At 34.0% G+C, this 21,045-nt stretch overlaps 1 protein-coding gene across 5 annotated transcripts in view; it reads left to right on the top strand.

Moving 5' to 3' along the window:
- Positions 1-21,045, top strand: part of CSMD3 (CUB and Sushi multiple domains 3) — a 1,176,027-nt gene that overhangs the window by 1,003,189 nt on the left and 151,793 nt on the right. For 3 of the 5 annotated variants that reach the window (XM_014843283.3, XM_070481503.1, XM_070481502.1), the window contains 4 exons: positions 1,720-1,833; positions 2,333-2,428; positions 4,021-4,224; positions 16,385-16,509. In XM_014843283.3, the coding sequence (XP_014698769.3) occupies positions 1,720-1,833; positions 2,333-2,428; positions 4,021-4,224; positions 16,385-16,509 (539 nt within the window). The remainder of the gene's footprint in view (positions 1-1,719; positions 1,834-2,332; positions 2,429-4,020; positions 4,225-16,384; positions 16,510-21,045) is intronic. The other 2 variants (XM_044781000.2, XM_070481504.1) reach the window with 1 other exon arrangement.

Genomic DNA, 21,045 nt, shown 5'->3' with positions numbered 1-21,045 from the left:
GAGAAAGAATAAGTTATCTGTCAAGAGCCTTGTTGCACGGTGTACTTGATTTATCAAAGTTCCTGTGATTAGACTGGCATGATTTTGGGGGGCTAAAGGGGGCACTTGGAAAGGCAGTGGCAACATCTGCATTATAATAGAAACATTTAAAGACACACTGAAAACAGATCATCCAAACACCAATCAAACAATGCAAAAACAGAAAACAAAAATTGTCTTAATATTTTTTGGAGTATTTATGAAATAGCTAGGGATTTGGTAGACCAAAATAGGAATCTTATAAAAAGGTCTGAACTGGAAATTTTTCATATGACTTGTAAACCTTTAAAATAATTGACTACATGTATCTGATTTTGTAGCAACATGAATTTGTTTTCATGACTTCTAGGACATGTTTTAAGGAGAATTATTTATGAAATTTAGCACTTCAATGTTCAGGAATTGTTCAAAGCAACAACACTGTATCTGTGTTTATTTTCTTTTACCCCAGAAAGAACTGGACTGAAAACACCAGCTTATTTTAGCAGGCCAAAAAAATAAGTGTAGCTTTGTTTACATTATTATGTGTATGTGTTCATATGCAAAATTCAGCATGTTTCAAATGCACTAGCCTATCTTCATAGGACCACCAAAGAATCACCATAACCTTGATTTAAGCTGTAAAACATGAGGAACTATTAATATATATATATATATGTATATATATATACACACATATTTGTGCAATGTATAGTTTAATTCTAGTTATGTGATTTTGAATTTATGAAAGTTACTTTGCTTTTACATTATTAAACTTAAAAGTATCATACTTTTTTAAAACCCACAATTTTTCAATGCAATAAAATGTTTTAAGGATAATGATTTTTATCCATTTCATTTTTTAAAATACAAAATACAAGCTAATTTCTACTCTGGGACAAGTTCTTTCTTTTAAGTTATAGTTTGGGTAGTTTCTGCACCTAAAATTATTATATAATTAAAGAAAAAGTACAAAATGAAGTAAAAAGATATTTAAAAGCTTTTTTGCTGTAGGTACTTCAGATCTGACCTAACTATGAAAATGCAATCATTTTGTAAAGTTTTATAATATCTCAATTGCTGAGGAATCATAAATAAAATTTATTTTGCAAGAACAATAAGAGATTAACAGTAAATGATTAGGAGTCATTTTTAACTTAGAATGTGAATTAAACACTATACCTGGAAAGTATCTTGCTGATATTTTTCCAGTGATTATATTATTTATAATGGAACAGCTTATTAAAAGCAATCTTAAAAAAAAATCCCCTAAATCAAAACTTTGTCTATCTCGTGTAAAAGAGGAGAAAAAAAATTAGAAAAAGAGAAGAGAGTCACAAAGTGAAAGAATCAAACTACCAATGGGAAAATCAAAAAGTCGTTCTTATAAAGTATTGATCACCAACCTTATGATTTCTGATCTAAATTAAATGTTATACTCCTTTAATTAATTTTTTTAAAATAGTCATTTTAAAACTTTATTGCTTTTAGTCCGTGGTCATTATTTTTATGACCTGAAATACATGTGCAGGTATATCAACCAATTGGCACCTATCCTCTTTTAACGGTAGAAAAAGAGATGACTATTATGTTGTAATACTTTGTTCTCTCTCTCCTCCTCTTTCTATTTTTCTTTTGTTTTTTGTTTTTGTTTTTGGATGGTTGGTGATTTGTTTGCTTCTCCTGGTTCCTGTTGATCAGTGGTGTTTGGCCAGTTTGTATTTTTCCAGACATCACTCCACGATGTTGTTGAGGTGTATGATGGGCCAACTCAGCAATCTTCTCTGTTATCTTCCCTCTCAGGATCCCATTCAGGTATCCTTTAATAGAACTGCCATGCATCAGTTATTGATTAAAGACTGACTTTGATTGGTATTGTAGTGAAAGTTGAGATTTATGTCATCCATATTAAAAATAAAGTAAACTGAAATAGAGTCACTCTATTTAAAAAAAAGAATAGAAACTCAATTAATAGTAACTCAAACGCTTGAGAGAAATATAACCAGCTATTTTCTGGGATTGTAATCGAGTAAATATAATATTTAGTCAGTCTGTGGTGTTGATGTAATATCAAATATTTAAGGATTCTTTAAAGAATGAGGCAATTTGTAACAAAATGTGATTAAAGCCTTCTAGTACAAAGGTGCAATTGAAGTTGAACCCAAAGAAAGTATATTGTCAGTGGCAGGATATATTATAGTAATTTGATAGAACATAGATTGACGTTTTCAAATGCCAGTGTAAATTAACATAATTTCTTAGGTTTACTGAATGAAATTATTTATGATATCTTAGTGTTTGTTTTGTTGAGTAGGAGAATCACTTCCACTGAGTTCAGGTAATCAGATCACAATTCGATTTACTTCAGTTGGACCAATAACAGCTAAGGGATTTCACTTTGTGTATCAAGGTAAGTGACCCTGTAGCCTAGAAACACACTAAAGAATGATATTAGTTTCCATGCTATGTTCAGAGTTATTGAATGATGAGATCCTCATAACCGTAGAGGAGAGATGAAAGTTGTGCAGGCTTTTGTTGACAATTTTGCCGTGTCCCCTGTCCGATCACTAGAGCACTGTTACTTTGACCAAAGTCAAAAAAGACCTATTGCTTTCATCGTCATTCTCAAGTTGATTGTATGATTTTCCTTCCTTCCAACATATTGTTTTCAAAACATCTATTTTTTCTAACAATTCTTCACTCTCTATGTATTTTATTTTCCTCATAGCCTAGCGCTCTAAATTAAAAAATGGACAAAATTTTGTGCTGATACACCTAGACATGCCAAGGAAATCATTACTCCATTCTAAAATTTTAGTTTCTCATCTCTCAGGAGAATTCAGACTTTCTTCATGGCTACTGCATATTTTTGTGTAATTGAAAGTCGGTTTACAGAGTCTTTTCTCACCTTTTATAGGCAACCTTCCACGTTATCATTAAACTAAATTAAGAGCTGTCATTTGGCATATTTTGTTTTAATTATGTATGATCATGTAGTAGTTATTCCCAAATGTATCTTGAACTTTATTTCTAAGAAATTTATAAATGTTTGTGATTTGATGTTCTTATTAAACCCTCTTATCCCATTTATAATATTGGCTATAATATTTTTTCATTTTTAATAGTATTCCCTCTGTAAACAATGTGTGGCATTATGAATTTTAAAAGGCACTATTACAAATTCAGTTTTTGTACTCAAGTCACATAAGAGGCATCAATCTATTTGAAATTCATCATATCATTTTTGGGCTGTTGTCAAACTCTTTAATCCCATCTGTATGTGTTTTAAAAAGAAAAAACATCCTGTTATCATTCTATTTTACTAAACCAAAAAAAAAGTCACAATTGAAAGACATACCTGTAAAACCTAAAAGCAATTTCAAATTTGATATTGTATAATGATTAAAATAAAAACTTCTATTGTTGTTAATCTGTCTGACTTCTATTCTGCTTAGCCTGAACGTAGCTATTGTCTTCATCAGTAATAAATATGTTTTGAACAACTAAGTCTGTGAATATGCTATGAAATTAATAAAGTATTATGTTTGTTTTTTTAAATCTATGTTTTTAAGGACCAACTACTAACAAAAAAAATTGTGACATTACCTCATATAACTGACACATTTTTTTTTTAACTTGGTATCCCAGTTTAAAAAGAAAAAAATGTATTTTTCAGTTATCATCCTATAAATTGAAATATCTGACTCAGATCACTTTGTTATATTAGTGTTTGTAAAATAAAAAATAGAGAAAAAAACTTAGTTGATGTTGTTTAAAGGATAAAAATTAAAAAGTCTTTTAAATAAAAAATCGATGACAGTAGCAGTATTCATTTTAAATTGTATTTTATTCTGTATAAATCTTAAAACTTTTAGAAATATATTTAAATTATTAATTCAATTTCTGATAAAAATGTAAATTTCTTTGAAATTTGTTTAAATGGTTGAACTCTGTATTTCTCTACTAAATATGAAATTAAAATCAACAATTATTTGTACACAGCTGTTCCTAGAACAAGTTCCACACAATGCAGTTCTGTGCCTGAACCAAGATTCGGAAGAAGGATTGGCAATGAATTTGCAGTCGGTTCATTGGTTCTTTTTGAATGTAATCCAGGATATATTCTCCATGGATCCGTAGCAATTAGGTGTGATACAGTGCCCAATTCTTTGGCCCAATGGAATGATTCCTTACCTACCTGTATTGGTGAGTACCTAACTTTGTATGCTTTGTGATTGTACATATTTTATATCAAAATTAGTTGTCTTGAATCTTTCAATATTTATATTTTAGATCTAACAGTTATGCATTAATTTTTAAATACTTTATTAGTTATGATATACTTAAGTGTACCCATTAGAGTGAATATTTGATGCGATTGAGGTGTGATGCAATTAATGAAGAATATTTTGTGTTGAACTAGCTGTGAGGTTTGCTCATTTATTGATTTATATGGCTGAAAACATACATACATGTATCCAATAACACAGAAATTTAATGCTATTAAGAGAATTAGTGAAATAAATACCATTTTTTATTTTTAAAAGTTTATGCAAAGATTTCTATGCCAATATGTAAAGAATTTACATATATTTTAAGGATCACAGAAGCTGATTTTTTGGACATATTTTACTTTGACTTTAAAAGAATTAGAAAATATGCATTATTAAATAAATCTGTATTTTCTTTTCTCTACTAATTATAGATATGTATAAAAAATACAAAAGAAGAGATTTTCCCGGTCTTTCATAAATATAAATGGTGACACTTTGAATGTGCAGAATGTATAGGGTTAGCCAGAAATCTCATTGTTTCAAACTTTATTTTTGCAATCCTGTATCTGATTTAAATTGGTAAATAGAATATACACTTTCTAAAGTTATGGGCCAACAGATCTGCTAAATTATGTGAAACAGATTAAAATATTTTCTAATCCATACGCAAAAAAACTACAATTAGAATCTTATATTATTCCAGGATCATTACAATGACTTCTGGTTCTTGTAGAGTTCTATAGATGTGGAAAATGTAGAAATTGGGAAGTTGCTTTCTTCTCTGTCCCAACAGCATATCCAAAAATTATTATTTTTTAATTTTATAGTATTAAATTAAAAGAAGGGTTGTGTGAGGCCAGCCCAGTGGTGTAGTGGTTAAGTTCGTGTGTTCCGCTTCGGCAGCCCAGGGTTCACCAATTCAGATCCCAGGCACGGACCTATACACTGCTCATCAAGCCATGCTGTGGCAGCATCCTGCATACAAAATAGAGGAAGATTGGCACAGATTTTAGCTCAGGGGCAATCCTCTTTGCCAAAATAAATAAATAAATAAAAGAAGCATGGTAAACTTAATCTCAGGTTAAGAACTAGTTCTAATAAGTTGAGGTTTTTTTTCATTAAAGTTTTATTGGTATGTGATTTGGAAAATAAGAGAAAAATTTTCTTAAAATAAAAGATACGCAAAATTTTGTTTTTATTTTAATAATCTCAATTCTCCATTTTTTGATAGAGAAGACATGAGTGTTTATATGCACACACATAACATATACCCTTATAATATATAAAATTTATTTTTAATGACATCTTGCTGTACCTATACATGAAAAGAAATTACATGTATCAATAGTTATTATTGTTCACTTTTAAAAACACATTTTACCATATGTTAACACAGAGTTAACATAATGTTAGCTCATAGTTCATTAAAATAAAGTGTGTTTTTAAATTGTGAAACAAATGGAAGGTATACTTATTTCTACTGAGGAAGAGTAAAGATGAAGTCTATTGCTATGCATTCATAGAATATGTATTTATATAGGACATAACTGCTCTAACTAGTAGAATATCCTTTACCATTCAAATCAGGACATTATTAAAAATTGTGCTGGGAAAATGGCATAAACCAAGAATATTATTTAAAAAAAAGGAAGGATAAATGGTTACTGGACCTGTCTAGGAATATTATATTTCCACAATCCAAAACAGATATATCTGGCATATTTCATAGGACATTTTTCTTACAACAAATATTTTAATTCTGTTCACTACGAAAAACAGAATGTGAACTGTTATTTGTTGAAAACCATCTACAATAAATAATTTAAAACACTGGGAGGCTTTAAATGACTCTTTGCCATTCTCATCTTTCAGCTAAATAACCACAATTTCTGATATGATTACTATTTACTTAATGCTTTCTATTTGCCAGGTTCTATGCTGAGTAATTTAAAATACATATTTATTTTAATCCTCACAGCAAACCTATGGAGAAGTTACTTTCAGAATTTACAGATGAATAAAGTGAGTCTTAGAGAGGTAAAACAATTCTTTTTAAAGTGATATAACATAGTAAGTGGTAGAGTGGGGGCAGGATTTGAAACTAAGATTTCTGACTCCACAAGTCAACCTAAGTGATAGACGACTGCTTCTCTTTCTGTTTTGACTTATAGGCTAATTCTTTCCTAATTCAATTTTTAAATCTTATTTATAATGTGGAATTTCTTACCCTACTAAAATACATTTTTGACAATCAACAAGTAAAGGAGAAAAAATCATTTGGACTTGATCTCCTTCCTCTCTTATACCTAACCTAGAGGTAGGGTTAATGGAACAAGCAGATCTTCCCCTTTACGTGCTTTTATATTCTTATAAAGAAAAAAACAGATAATGTTTCTCCTCCTGAGCCATGATACATGTTGACTTCATACTCTTATAAAGTAGTAATAAGTAAATTATCCTAAACTAAAGGAACCTTGAACTGAGAGAAGTGTTCCTACATGTCTGTGCCAAAATTAGTCATGCAATATGCATAAATCGGAAATTACATTGCTTTAAATCAGCTTAATAATTGAAGACAGACACATGATAATAATAAATCTCTTCAGTCTCACAATGGATTTTTAAATATTTCTTTATAAATATTAGGAATCGATCATTATTTCTGCCTCACTTTTCCCAGTAATTATTTACATAATTTCTCTGTCACTTTGCTTATTTCTGTAGGTCTTGATAGAAAATATCAATACCACATTATAAAAGGTAATTAGATAAGTAGTTGTCTTCATCTAGTTTCATATATATGATGAAAATTCCTTTAAGATAATCATCTTTTATAAAGATAGAGTGATATGATGATGTATGGAAACTCATAAACTAGCCCATTAATCTTTAAATATCAGAAAAAATCCATCTATTCCTCTAGTTAGAGTGTCCAAAGAACCTACATATGCAAAGCAATGAGGTGTAAATCTATGAATTACTCCTTAAAGGTTCTGTTTGTATTTTTATCATGTTAATGTCCTAATTAATGGAGAAAAGTTATAAAGAATCATGTAAAACTGAATAAAATCCTCACAGCTGGGAATTGTAATAGGTTCTCAGCATAGGGGTTAATTGCGTCTTGGGTAATAGTCTTGGGCTTTGACCTTAACACTGAATTCTGATGAGTTACTGCATGATCCTGGAAAATTTACATAATCTCCGATTACCAATTCTCATATTGATAAAACAGGAAAATAAGAGACCATCCTCATAGGTTTATTGTGGCTAGTAAATGATTTAAAGCCTTGGCATAGTTCTTGGGACCTAGTAAGTTTTCAAAAATTAAGCTGCTTTTGTTGTTGCCAAAATCTCCACCATGAAATCGGGAGAGAAGACTTCAATTCTAAAGGTGTTGGATCTAGAATATAGAACCTACATGCAGTCCTGATAAAGGGTTTGATATTATTGATTTCCATCTGTTGGTATGTTGTTTTAATAACACTTTAAAATTATTGTATTTAAAAATTATCTTCCACAGAAGATTTTTGCATCTTGGAAAAGGCTAAAAGCGTGGACTCCTGTCACTTTTGAATTCTAATTTAGGGTTTCTTGAATACACGATTTTTCTTTGCACTTAAAATTTTTAAGAAGGGCTTTGGGAGATATAATGACAATTTTCTTGAGAATAATAGTAATTATTTATTAGAATATGCTGTTTAGGAGGACTATGAAATTTCTTTCCATCAATTGACGCATTTGAGGACAAAGAGTTAAAGAGGAGAGACTTAAAACAATAGGTATATTTTCATAATTTGATTTGTTTTCATTGTTTGCAAGGATATAAAGTAAAAATAAAGTTAAAATTAAAATAATGACTTTTACAATGCTGATTGGCTGTGAAACAATGTAATTCACCAAGGTTTACACTCTGCATTTTCTTCTGACCTGAGAAATTCAGACATTACATTATCCAAAGAAATTTCTTTTGTCCATGAAGGTATAAAGATGAGACAGGGTTAGAAAGAGGAAAGAGATAAAGAGGAGAAATGAGCTGACATTAAAGAAAGAGGAAAAAAGGGGGCTGGCCTCATGGCCTAGTGGTTAATTTCAGCATGCTCCGCTTTGGCATCCTGGGTTCAGTTCCCAGGCATGGACCTACACCACTTATTGGCAGCCACACTGTGCTGGTGACCCACATACAAAATAGAGGAAGTTTGGCATAGGTATTGGCTCAGGAGAAATCTTCCTCAAGCAAAAAGGGGAAGATTGGCAACAGATGTTAGCTCAGTGTGAATCTTCCTCAGCAAAAAAAGAGGAAGAAAAGAAAAATGAAAGAAATTTTAGGAAGAGGAAAAGGAAATGAGAGAATAAAAAGAGTATTTTCTGAGTTGGAGAGTAGAGAATAAGAACTCTAAACTACAAACGTAAACCACTTTTGTTTAAAGCAGAAGAAAGCCCCATCCCATGAGAGTATTATGAAGCTTTTTCATATGTCAAATGTGTCAGTTGGTTGCTCCCAATGTTTTTGCCATCAGAAACAGAAATCCATGTAAATAAAGGAAGGTCATGCCATTTGATTACGGATGTATCTCAGCAAGGACAGGAGCTCCTACACAGCCACTAAAGCCTGTGAAAGACTTTCAGACCACACCCTAGTCCATGGCTGACATTCAGCTACCGTCCTAGTACATACTAGTGTACTATTCCTAGCCTAGATGGAGTCAGCCTCACTTTCTACTTTAAGGGCAAAAGATGAGGTACTCAAGAGCCATTGCAATCTCCCTGTCAAAAGCCCTTTTATCTGTAGGTCCCTGGGCTTTTTTGAGAAACCTGTCACTGCATCTATGGAGAGTCTTTAAACATAGAACAGACAACCTTTTATTTTGCATTGGATTGAAAGTACATAACTAGAGAAAGAAAATTCTATCAGATGACTTCTGTTTCCTGCCAAGATCACAAGAAAAGGACATATTTCTTTATACCATTTGAAAAATAACATATACCTTGTAGAACAGTTGTAATTCCAGAAAACTGAATAGATAACAGAAGGACATATGGGATCTGTGTGAGACAAGAAATAGAAAGGTGATGATTCTAAATGACACTTGGATGATAGCTCAGTTTAGGTTTTACCATTTGGTCTAGCTGCTAATCTTTACATAAATGAAAATAAACTTTGCATTTCTATTTTTAACTATAAATAATTTTAGCTTCAAAATGTTTTGAATAAAAATGATTATGTCTTAAATATTCAAAAAAAGAAACGGCGTGATGTCTTAAAAATTCAAATATGACAGCCTAGTGCAGAGTTATCTCAGGTTGATATCAGAGCATGGTCTTTAATTTGTGTTCATTTTCAATATCTGTTATCTGGATAAAATACTAACTGCCTCAAGGCCTTTGAACTTTCTATTCCTCCTGTTTGGACCATGCACACCTGAGATATCTTTTGGGCTTCCTGCATCACTTCATTCAGTCTCCACTTGAATATCTTTCTTGGCATCTCATCTAAAATAATTTTCTGCCGTCCATCCTCCATTTGTTCTGTCTACCCTTGCCCTACTTTTCTTTTATAGCAACCATCCACCATATTATATATAGGGTTTTTTTTCCTTAATTTCTTAATCTTTCTTGCCCTTCTCTTCCCTGCCACTATATTGTTTTTATGCTCAACCAAAAGAAGACTTGGCACATGATTCATACTCAGTAAAAATTTGTTCAGTGCATGGATTTTAGCAATAACTGCAATAATTTCCGGAATTTTTGTAGAGGTCGAACATCTGGCCAACTTCTCAAGTCCAGGACCCATGCATTTTCAATTTCAGTCTTTCACCACATGGTAATGCTCTTGCTTACTTTGCTTGCTTACACCTTCACAAACCATCTGAAGTTTCAAACTCCTCTGAGAATCTGTAGAAAAGATACATAGGTAAAACATAAACAATAGGTTTACATATTAAATGGGTAACTTTATTCTGAGAGAACAAATTCTCTATTTATACTTTACAGTTTAGTTATAATCTTTGGCAATCTATTTACAAGATTTTATACATAATGATTTTATTTTCTCTGCCTTCACCCTTCAGTGAATGCTCAGTTAACAACTTAAGCCAAGTGATCATCCAGTTGAAACCAAAAGAAGACAGCTTTCTACGCTCCTGATTTCCATCTCAAATTGTATTGTTTCAGTTTCTTAGTTCTTATTACTGCTGTCAACACTTTCATTTATTTTCTGTCATAGTAAAACACAATAAAATGTTCAGTAATTTTGCAAAAACTGACATACTGAAATTAAACTGTTGACTGGAAAGCAGCCCCATTAGATATGATATGTGAGTTATGCTTATAGGTGCTTTCAGTTAAAATCATCAAATACCAAGCTGGGGATCCAAAAATTTAAACAACCAGGATGTAAACAGTATTTAATAATCTTGCACAAATCTGTCCTATCAAGCCATTTTTAGGTAAATTACAGTAAAGTACAGCAATATTTTGATAAAAACATTGGACTTGGAATAAATGTAAAACTAAAATTACACTGAAGACTGAGTTTTCATCTTCAAAATTTGGCCTTGTTACACTTTATGATTTCTTAAAATTTTCCTCTCATAAAACCTCAAGCTCTCATCCCTCTGAGACTCTGTGATTCAAATAACCCCCCTGCAGCTACTAATAACTCTGACAATATATGGCCTTAGGCGTAAGTACTTCTGTTAGTGGGTGATTTCCTTTCAAAAGCCCCTGAACCTGCTACTTATTCCCCTTAGGCGAAAAGTCTTTAATTAGCTGCTTATCCCATCACCCTTATCTGGGTTTGTTTTCTCCAAGTCCTTCAGAGACTCAGAAAGAACTGCTTTTGCTTGTTTTGGCTCCAAAGCAACACCTGTCTATATCATCTTTTCTTAGAGTGGGGAAGAAATAGATGAAAAAATATATACAGGATCTGAACCCTCATTCAATGATTCATTTATTCATCCATCTATTCATCCACGAAAATGTTATTAAGTATAATAATGAAGAACAGTTGTTAGCATTTATATGAAGCACTATTAAGCATTATCTCATTTGACATTGACACCAACACCAGGAGGTAGATAAGATTATTATTTATCTTTTATAGATAGTAAACACTTCTATGGTTTAGAGACAAAAGCAGAATTAGAATTTGAACCCAGGCTACTTGGTTCTAAAACCTGTTCTCTTGATCCACGTTACATTGTATAAAACTGATTAGAAGGGAAATTTATAATATATCCTTTTTAAAATAGGAAGCAAATATTAGTTTAAATAATATACATGTGAAGTGAAACTTTATAAAATATGATGTATGTGGTAATGCATGTCTGGGAATACTTTCATAGTATATTTTGTTTATAAAAAATAAAAATGATTGAAGTAGAATTAAACAAATATGGCTTATTTAGGAAAATATTAGGAAAAAGGAATGATGCAGGAATGGTAAAGAGGTAACTTGTAACCACAAGATATACACAGACGTACAACCAGTCGTTCAACGATTTATTCAACAAGCATTTATTGAGTGCTTAGTACATGTCAGGCACTATTCTAGTGTTGACAAAAATAATCTGTAACCAATCTATAAATGAAAATTTGGGTGAGTTTATTCCGAGCTGAAATCTGAGGACCATGGCCCAGGGCCTTTCTTCCCGAAGGAAGAAAGGGCACCAAGGAAGTGAAGTATACAGAGTGGTTATATACCCCCAAACAGGCTGTTTCACATATGATTGAAATGTCCCTCCCACAATAGTCATAAGATTGCCCTGACGGCACAGCGCTTGATAGACACAGCAGGTAGTGGGTCTGCTATCTCAGAGGGCGTAGCAGGAGGCAAGCCTATTGTCTTGAGCTGGGTGGCCACAGGTGAGCGCAGCAATCAGTTCCTAGCCTAAGGAAAGATGCTTAATTCTTAAGGGAATGCCAACATTGGGAGGGGGAGGGAAGTTGCACCTTTATCTCAAGGGCCTTTGCTCTTGCCATAGGGAATATCTAAAGCAGATATACAATGCATGCTCAACTGCCTCGGTCAGGCCCTTTTGAAAAGACAAAGTCAGGCCGAATTAGGTTTACACCAAATGGCTTCCTCATATTCTCCAGTATATCCTGTTGCTTGCCATTTTTATTTGTCACTAGGCAATGGCAACATAGCTTTGAATAAGAAGATAAGATCCCTGCACTTGTGGAGTTTACACTTTAGTGGAGGGAGAGAACATATCACTAAATATATTCTCTTCTTTCAGATAATGGAAAATACTATGGAGAAAATTAAAGCAGGGGCTGGAGGTTAGGGGAAGACATCCATGACTTCCTCCTGGTTTATGCCCAAATGAAATGAATTGAAGGGGTTATATCAAAGTTTGGGAGGTGAGCAAGTGGATAGACTGTGAGGGGGAGAGATCTCTTGACATGTTCAAGCCACAGCAAGAATATTAGGTGTCTGGAACACAGTGAATGACGACAAGAGTGATGGGAGAAGAGTTTGTAGAAGCAGAGCAGAGACCAGGTCATATGGACCCTTAAAGGCTGTGGAGAGTTTGACTTTTCTCTAAGTAGTGTAGGAATTTATTGAGGTAATGAGTGATATGATCTTGGTTTCTAAGAAATCACTGTGCCTAACTGTAAGGAGGGATGGAGTAGAAGCCTATTGCAGTGGTAGAAAAGAAAGGTAATGGTGATTTAGATAGGAAGGTCATGGTCAGTGATGAGAATTGGTAAGCTTTGGGATTTACTTTTAAGATAGACCTGACAAAGTTTACTGAAGACTGAATGTAGGTGTAAATGTGAACTTGAATGTAAGAAAGAGAGATTAAGATGAGTCCTAGATTTTTGGCCTAAGAACTGGGTGAATGGTGATGATATTTGCTGAGAAGGGGAATAATGTGGGGGAGAATTGCAAAAGAATTATTTTGGACATATTAATTTTGAGATACTTATTAGATGTTTTATTGCAAAACTCTGGACAGAAGTCATGGCTGAAGATAAACATTGAGTAGTCATAGTATATAGATAACATGAAAATGGATGTCATCACTGAGGAGTGATGGTTAGAAAGAGAAGAGGAGATGGCCTAGGATCAAGTCATAAAGTGTTACAGCATTTAAAAGATCAGAAGGAGGAAGATGAGCTACAAAAAAAAAAAAAATTGTGAGTGTAGTCAGTGGTATTGAAGAAAGGCAGGAGAGTATGGTGTCCTAATGGTCAAGCAAAGAAAGGCTCAAGGAGATGGAGTCATCAAGAGTGGGAGGTAATTACTCATAGACTGAGTAAAATGCAAATTAAGAATTGAGCATCACATCACAACAGGAATATTCTGGTGACTTTGACGTAGTCATTTCAATAGAGTAGAGTGGACAAAAGCCTGACAAAATGGATGGAGGAGAGAATGGAAAGTGAGGAAGAGGGGATAGCTTGTCTTGGCAGCAGCATGGAAGGAAACCCTAGAATGCTAAGCGTAAAAGAGAATCTTGGCACCACAGTGAGCAGAGTTCCAAACCAAAAGTTGATTGCCTCATCTTCTCAGACTTGGTCTTTTGGAAAAGATGAACGTATAAAACAAACAGGTTGGCCTCATGGCCTAGTGGTTAAGTTTGGCATGCTCCGCTTTGGCAGCCCAGGTTTAGTTCCTGGGTACAGACCTATACCACTCGTCAGTGACCATGCTGTGGTGGGGACCCACATACAAAATAGAGAAAGAGTGGCACAGTTGTTAGCTCAGGGCGAATCTTCCTCAAGCAAAGAAACAAACAAACAAAGCAAAACAGAAACAGACTCATAGATACAGAAAACAAACTGGTAGTTGACAGAGGGGAGGGGGTTAGGGGTTGGGGGAAATAGGTGAAGGGGATTAAGAAGTACAAACTTATAAACTAAATAAATCATAGAGATGTAGTGTACAGCATAGAGAATATGGTCAACAATACTATAATAACTTTGTATGGTGACATATGGTAACTAGACTTATCGTGGTGGTCATTTCATAATGTATATAAACGTCAAATTACTGTGATATACACCTGAAACTAATATGATGTTGTATGTCAATTATACTTCAATTAAAAAAAAAGAATATGAAAGCAGCGTGAGCTATTCAATGATAGAGCTGTACAGGAAAGCACTTGGTGCTATGGGAAACTATGGGGCACTTGCATAATGGAGTCAGCAAAGATTTGAAGAGGTAGCATCAACATTGAATGTCCATGGATGGTAGGTGTTGGCTAGGTGAGAGAAGGACGTGCCAAGTCACAGCATTCAGAGAATATATAGTTTAGTAGGCTGGGCTCTGATATGGGATTGGGATGGTGAAGTATTGGGAAATTATGGGTACACATCAGCCTGGAGATGTAGTTAGAGGCTAACACAATTAACTATATTCATCTGCAGAATTAAGGCAATGGGAAGATTTTTGAAGGACTTTCAGCAGTGAAGTAACATGATCAAACTTTAATTTTAGAAAGATCATTTTAACAGTAATATGGAGACTATATTACATGGAAAATATACCAGCCATAGTGAGGTCCATTGATGTGGTTAATGCAGCAATCTAGAAAAAAATGAGAATGAGGTAGGCTGGTGACAGTGAAGATGGAGAGGAAGAGCATCTGTGAAGTATTTTCTTACAACTCAGGATCAGCACTTCATCAATCACTTTTTTCCTCCTATTTTTGGGGTGAATCTCTATTTTACAATTCTTTCTGCGCTCCTGGCATGCTATTCTTAAATCATGCAAAACTGTTAGTTTTCTTTCTGAAGGAGGTAAATTCTTTCTGACTAATTTAACCTGAATTTGTGTAAACCCAATAACACAGATTTATAAGAAAATACAGCAAAATGACTTTTTCTAAAAATACATTGTCACACCATTAAAAGAGTTTGCAGAACTCTTTTGAGTAATTGCCCTAGGTTTTTGCATTTGGTTTTGGAAGTAGTACAAAACTGTATTATTAACTTAAAAATTATTGTTACAAAAGATATATCCTTATATCTTACAGTTATAGCCAGATTAGGACAAATGCCCAAGGATCACAGTGCCATTAGTACCTAAAATAACAGTAGTTGCCCCAAAAGGAAGTACAATTTATTGACTTCTTACTGTGTTCCAAGTAATGTGCTAGCTTCTTTATGTACATTATCCTATCTATATATTTTTAATAAAAACTCTTTGGAAACAATTGCATTGCCATTTCACAGTCAAGGTATCTGAATATCAGAGAGTTTAAGGAACATGTCCAACATCACACAGTATTTAAAATTGTAAGTTAGGTCATGCCCAGAACCGAGCTGATACTATTAGTGGTGTGAAAATTTTACTTTAAGGTTAGTACCTTTTAAAATTGATAGAAGCCTTTGTTGACTTCAGAGCAGGTCTACATGTTTATTCTTTCTTATAGTAGTTGTACTGGTAATAACCAAACTGGTACCATACTGAGTATCTTCCTGCCACTGAAGAACATGGACCCTGGAGACAAACTACCAGTATTCAAATCCCATCTCCATATCTTACTAGCTATGTGATCTTGGGCAAGTTATTTAATCTCTTAGTGACTCCATTTTCTCAGCTGTAAAATGAGGAGAATATTTATTCCTATCTTGTTGGATTGTTGGGAGGCTTTATGAGTTAAAATATGTAAAGTGCTTAGAAGAGTGCCTGGCAAATAGTAGGCTCTATATAAATGTATGATCATAATATAATTATCATCATCATTATTACTCCTCAAAGGATGCTATTAAGGAGAAAAGTAAAAAAATAAAATAATTCTTCAAAATATTCTATATCTAGATGTGAACAATTGTTAATGCAAATGTGTCAACACACTTTTATTTATATAGTACAAATGATATACTATTATTGAATTAATTATAGTGTGATTTTAGATATGCCATTGTAAGGTTATCCATTAATGTTGTCTAATTATTTTTTTAAGTTTTTATGCTATAGCAAGACAATTTTCTTTGTTGTTATGAGTTCTAAAAAACAGTATGATTTGGTTGTGTTTGCAAGTCTAGTATCTGTCTAAGTTGTTATCTCTGACCTTTTCTCTCATTTTAATCCTTTGCATTAGAATTAACTCTCTCTTGGATTGCTTTACTTTCAGTGCCCTGTGGTGGAATTTTAACTAAGCGCAAAGGGACTATTTTGTCTCCTGGATACCCTGAGCCTTATGACAACAATCTGAATTGTGTGTGGAAGATCACAGTGCCAGAAGGAGCTGGCATTCAAGTAAGGATATTTAAATTTTTCTTCTTTTCATTGTATATTTGAAGTTAATCTTTTCAGAGATGACAGAATGCACATTATTTCTAAATGTTTAGCCAGTGCTTTTGACTGACATGGTTGAATTTAATTAGAAGGATACTTATTAATTTTTTCACCTGCATATAACAGAAAGCCAATTCGAGGTGGCATAAGCAGTAAGAGAAAGGTGTTGCTCTACATAACGTGGAATCTTGGGGTAAGATGACTCAAGGGTTGTTTATTTCAGAGGCTCAGTTGTATCATTTCTGACCCATATTTTTTTTACCTCTCTGCTCTGCTATCCTTAGCATGTTGGCTTAGTTCTTGGATTTGCTCTCTCATGTTGAGATGGCTGCAAAAGCTCTAGGCATAACAGCCTTACACAGCAATGGCCAATAGCCAAACTGGAATGTCTCTGTCTTATGAACTTTTATAGTAGTTAAGAGAATTTTTCAAGAAACCTTCCAGCAGACTTTCCCTCCTGTCCTATTGAATAACATTGCAATATATCCATTCCTAAGCTATACACTGGGCAATAACAAAAGATTTACTATGATTTGACTCAAGCAAATCTATGTTAAGATTTGTTTGATCTTAATCTAAGATTTGCCTGGATCAGGCAAGGGGCCCATGCTCCTCTGATGTACACAGCTCTCATTTAACTGAACAAAACAAGTTCCCTGTTAGCAAGGAAGAGGGACGGTGTTCTGTAAACAATAAATAGTATCTACCATATTATTTCAATTGTGACAATTTTTGCTGGGAGCAATTTGACCAGTTACTCTGTTTTACAAGGAGATTTCTGGGTAAAATGATGGTATTTTACTGCTGAGTCAGTATACATTCCATGGAAGGTAATTATGCTTCATAAAATTACCTAACAATGCATTCCATAGCACTAATATTCTCTTACACTTTGTTTTGTTTTCTTTTCTGCATCTGTGGCTTCTGCTTCTACATCTAGGAACATGGTCTCCTCTTCCTCTTCAACTCATCAAATATGATGCTTGTGAAATTCTGTGACCTTTGTTCATTTCACCTAACACCGTTCTCTCTGCCACCTTGTCAACTTCCATGTCTTCAGCTACCATTTAGTGCCTATGATGCCTAGGACATAAATCATAATAGACAATCAGAAAATGTTTCTTTTTTTTAAATAAAAGATTGAATAAATTATGATTTCTAAACTCAAATATCTAGTCTAGACCTTTCACCTAAACTGTGTGCTATATATCCAACTGCCCACTGGACATTTTCAGCTACACTTCTTGCTGGCATCTCAAATTCAAACTCTTCAAAACTGACCGTGATTTTTTTGCAAAGTTGTGGATCTTGCCCAGCGTGCTCTCTCTCAGAATGAGCCCCTCATCCATTCAGTTGCACGAGCCAGAAATCTTGATTTTTCTCCCCTACTCTGAACAACAAAATATGTCAGATCTGTCTTTCACAAGGTTAGGTGGTCGTCGTCCCTGTCCCAGGTTCTTTGTCTCCTCCAATCTATTCCTCTGAAGGCAGAGAGTAACCTTCTAAAAATAAAAATCTAATACTATCACTTTCCTGCTTACAATACCTCATTTGTCCCCTATATTCTTAACTCCTTGACACAGTTAATTATATTTTTATGCTTTTTCCTCATTTCTTGTCTCTTCTAGTCACACTATTTTAGTGCTTTATAAGAGCTTGGCTCTCTCTTGCCTCTGGGCCTTTGTACATGTTGTTCCCTCTGCCTGCAACACTCTTCATGATCTCCCTTTATTTGGCTTATTCTTACTCATTTCTGTTTCAACTTAAAACAGTGCTTGGGGAAGAACTTCCGTGAACTTGAGACATGACTAAGTGCCCATGCAATATCTTCTCATAGATCCCTGTAATTTCCTTATCATAACACTCATCACATTTTACTGTTATTACTTGCTTAATTATCTGTAAGCTCATGAGGGCAGTAACCGAGTCTGCTGCCTGCAACTAGCACAGTGCCTGGCAGAATATGCTCACTAAATATTTTTAAAATGACTCAATGAATACCTCCACAAGCAGTGAAGTTTTGGACTTGTCATGCATCACTTAACGATGGGAATACGTTTTGAGAAATGCATTGGTAGGTAATTTTCTCATTATGCAAACATGACAGAGTGTACTTACACAAACCTAGATGGTATAGCCTACTGCATATCTAAACTATATGGTACTAATCTTATGGGACCATCATTGTCTATGTGGTCCATCATTGACCGAAGCATCGTTATGCTGTGCATCTCTGTATTTTAAGGAGTTAACACAGCATGATGAGCTAATAAGACATTTCAGAAAAAGTATGTTGTATATCACTTGTCCTAGCCAAATGCTATTCAAAACTGGACACTTATATCAATGCCACTATAAAATCTTTCACCAAGGAAGCATTTTGTTTAATAATTGCACTTTATAAAACAGAATTTAAGTTTAGAAGAGCATTTATCAAAATATAGAGTGTGAAGCATGTTGAACTTTTCATTTTAAATACTCTAAAGAACTACAAGCACTTTTTTCTAATTAACCTCATGTATCTTCTAATTTAGACATAACATTAAATCGTAGGAAATTCTATAACACACACGTATGTAATATATAACATATTTGAATTTTACTAACTTCACCTAAAAGTACCTGGCTAGTATACCAGATTTAAAGCAATGCTTATTTTATTTTACTCTGTTAGGCTGAATATGTGTGTGAATAAGGAATTATATGAATATCCAATAAATCATATATGAGATGAAATGGGATAACCGTTGGTGGAAAGAAGGGAAGAAGAAATATTTGGAATGCTGAAAAAGTTATACATAATGTACAATGATTAAGCATCCTTTGGAAATAACCTCAGCAAACAGACCAGTTTTTTGTATTATTATTATTACGTGAGAAGTTTGTTGGGAGGAACACATTCATTTATTTGCCTGTTTATTTTAGCAAAGTATATTGCAGAGAAAATTCCAAATGAGTATATTCAATATTCAACAGTAGCAGAGTTATGAAGCGAAGAGTAATCTTTATGTGATGAACCATAGGAAAAAACTGTTGGGTTACTTAATTGTGTCAATTTATAGAATGATGATTATGAGTTAACATAATCTTCCAAACAAAGTAAGTGGGATTTGAATGTCTGTATGAGGGGTATCTGGTTTTAATGAGTGGAAATTCATTACCTCATAAAGCTATCCTGTTGCCAAGATGGACAGCTCCATCTAATGCAAAGTTTTTCTGAATACTGAATCAGTAGCTGCTTCTTTTTAAATGTTGCACTTGAGTCTCATTTGGCTTTTTGTCATAATGGGTCCTCAATCATTTACTTGAGTCTTTCACATCATGTATGTGTTTGTTGTGTCAGACTACAGTCACAATTTGCCCAGCATCCTAATGGCAAATTGTATTAGTTCTCTGTAGCTGCTGTAACAAATTACCATGAATTTGATAGCTGAAAATAGCAGATATTTATTCTCTCACAGTACTGGAGGCCAGAAGTCCCAAATCAGTTTTACTGTGCTGAAACAGAGATGCTGGCAGGGCTGTGCTCCCACCCTCCACTCTCTCCCCTGCCCAGGCTCTAGAGGAGAATCCTTGCCTTACATCTGCCAACTTCTGGTGACTTCCAGCAATCCTTGGTGTCTGGCCATATCACTCCAGTTTCTGCTTCCATGGTCATCTTGCCTTCTCCTCTTCTGTCTGTGTCAATTGTCCCTTGGTATCTTTCTTATAAGAACATTCATGACTACTTTTATGGCCAACCTGAATAATCCAGGATAATCTCTCTATCTCATGATCCTTAGTTTAATCTCATCTGAAAGAACTTTTTTCCACATTAGGCAATATTTACAGCCTCTACGGATTAGGATTGTTATCTTTGGAAGCCATTATTCAGTTGGCTATCCATATGCGTCCAGAATTAAACAGATTTTCTTCCTCTCACCAAGGTGATAGGTTTTCCTGAAGTTGTCTACATTTTTGTTCTCACTGTCCCTCTGATTTCAATAACTCAGGAAGAAAAGACAAATTTCTCTTGAATCTTCCCTCTCCCTTCCTTTCCCTGTTCAAATCACATGAAATCTACTAATTTCCCCTTTGGCAACACACGTGGCATCTGAGAATCTCTTTATAGCAACACACATGACATCTTGCTATCCATTTCTACTATTCCTGCGTCCAACCTACTTTAATTCTTCATTGCTTCTCACATGGGCTACTGAAATAGACATTAAAGTTGTCCTTTCACTTTTGTGTTCTTCACCCAGTGCAGTTCTGTACTTAAAGTACAGTCCTGATTATGCTCCTTTTACCTCCCTTCTAGAACCTTCAGTGGAATAGTCCTCATTTGCATAATTTTATGGTGGTGTTCAGTCTTTATAGTCTCTCTCTCTCAATGTCTCTGTTAGCTAAGATACATTAAATCTACACTGGGCACTACTCTCAGCTGAAATTAATTTTTAAAACAAATCTATGAATTAGATAGCTTTATTACAACCATAGAGAGATCACTATCTCTTC

The sequence above is a fragment of the Equus asinus genome, chromosome 12 (genome assembly GCF_041296235.1).
Source record: "Equus asinus isolate D_3611 breed Donkey chromosome 12, EquAss-T2T_v2, whole genome shotgun sequence".
NCBI lineage: Eukaryota > Metazoa > Chordata > Mammalia > Perissodactyla > Equidae > Equus > Equus asinus.
The sequence above is the reverse complement of the archived record's forward strand: the minus strand, read 5'-3'. Positions and strand labels throughout refer to the sequence as shown.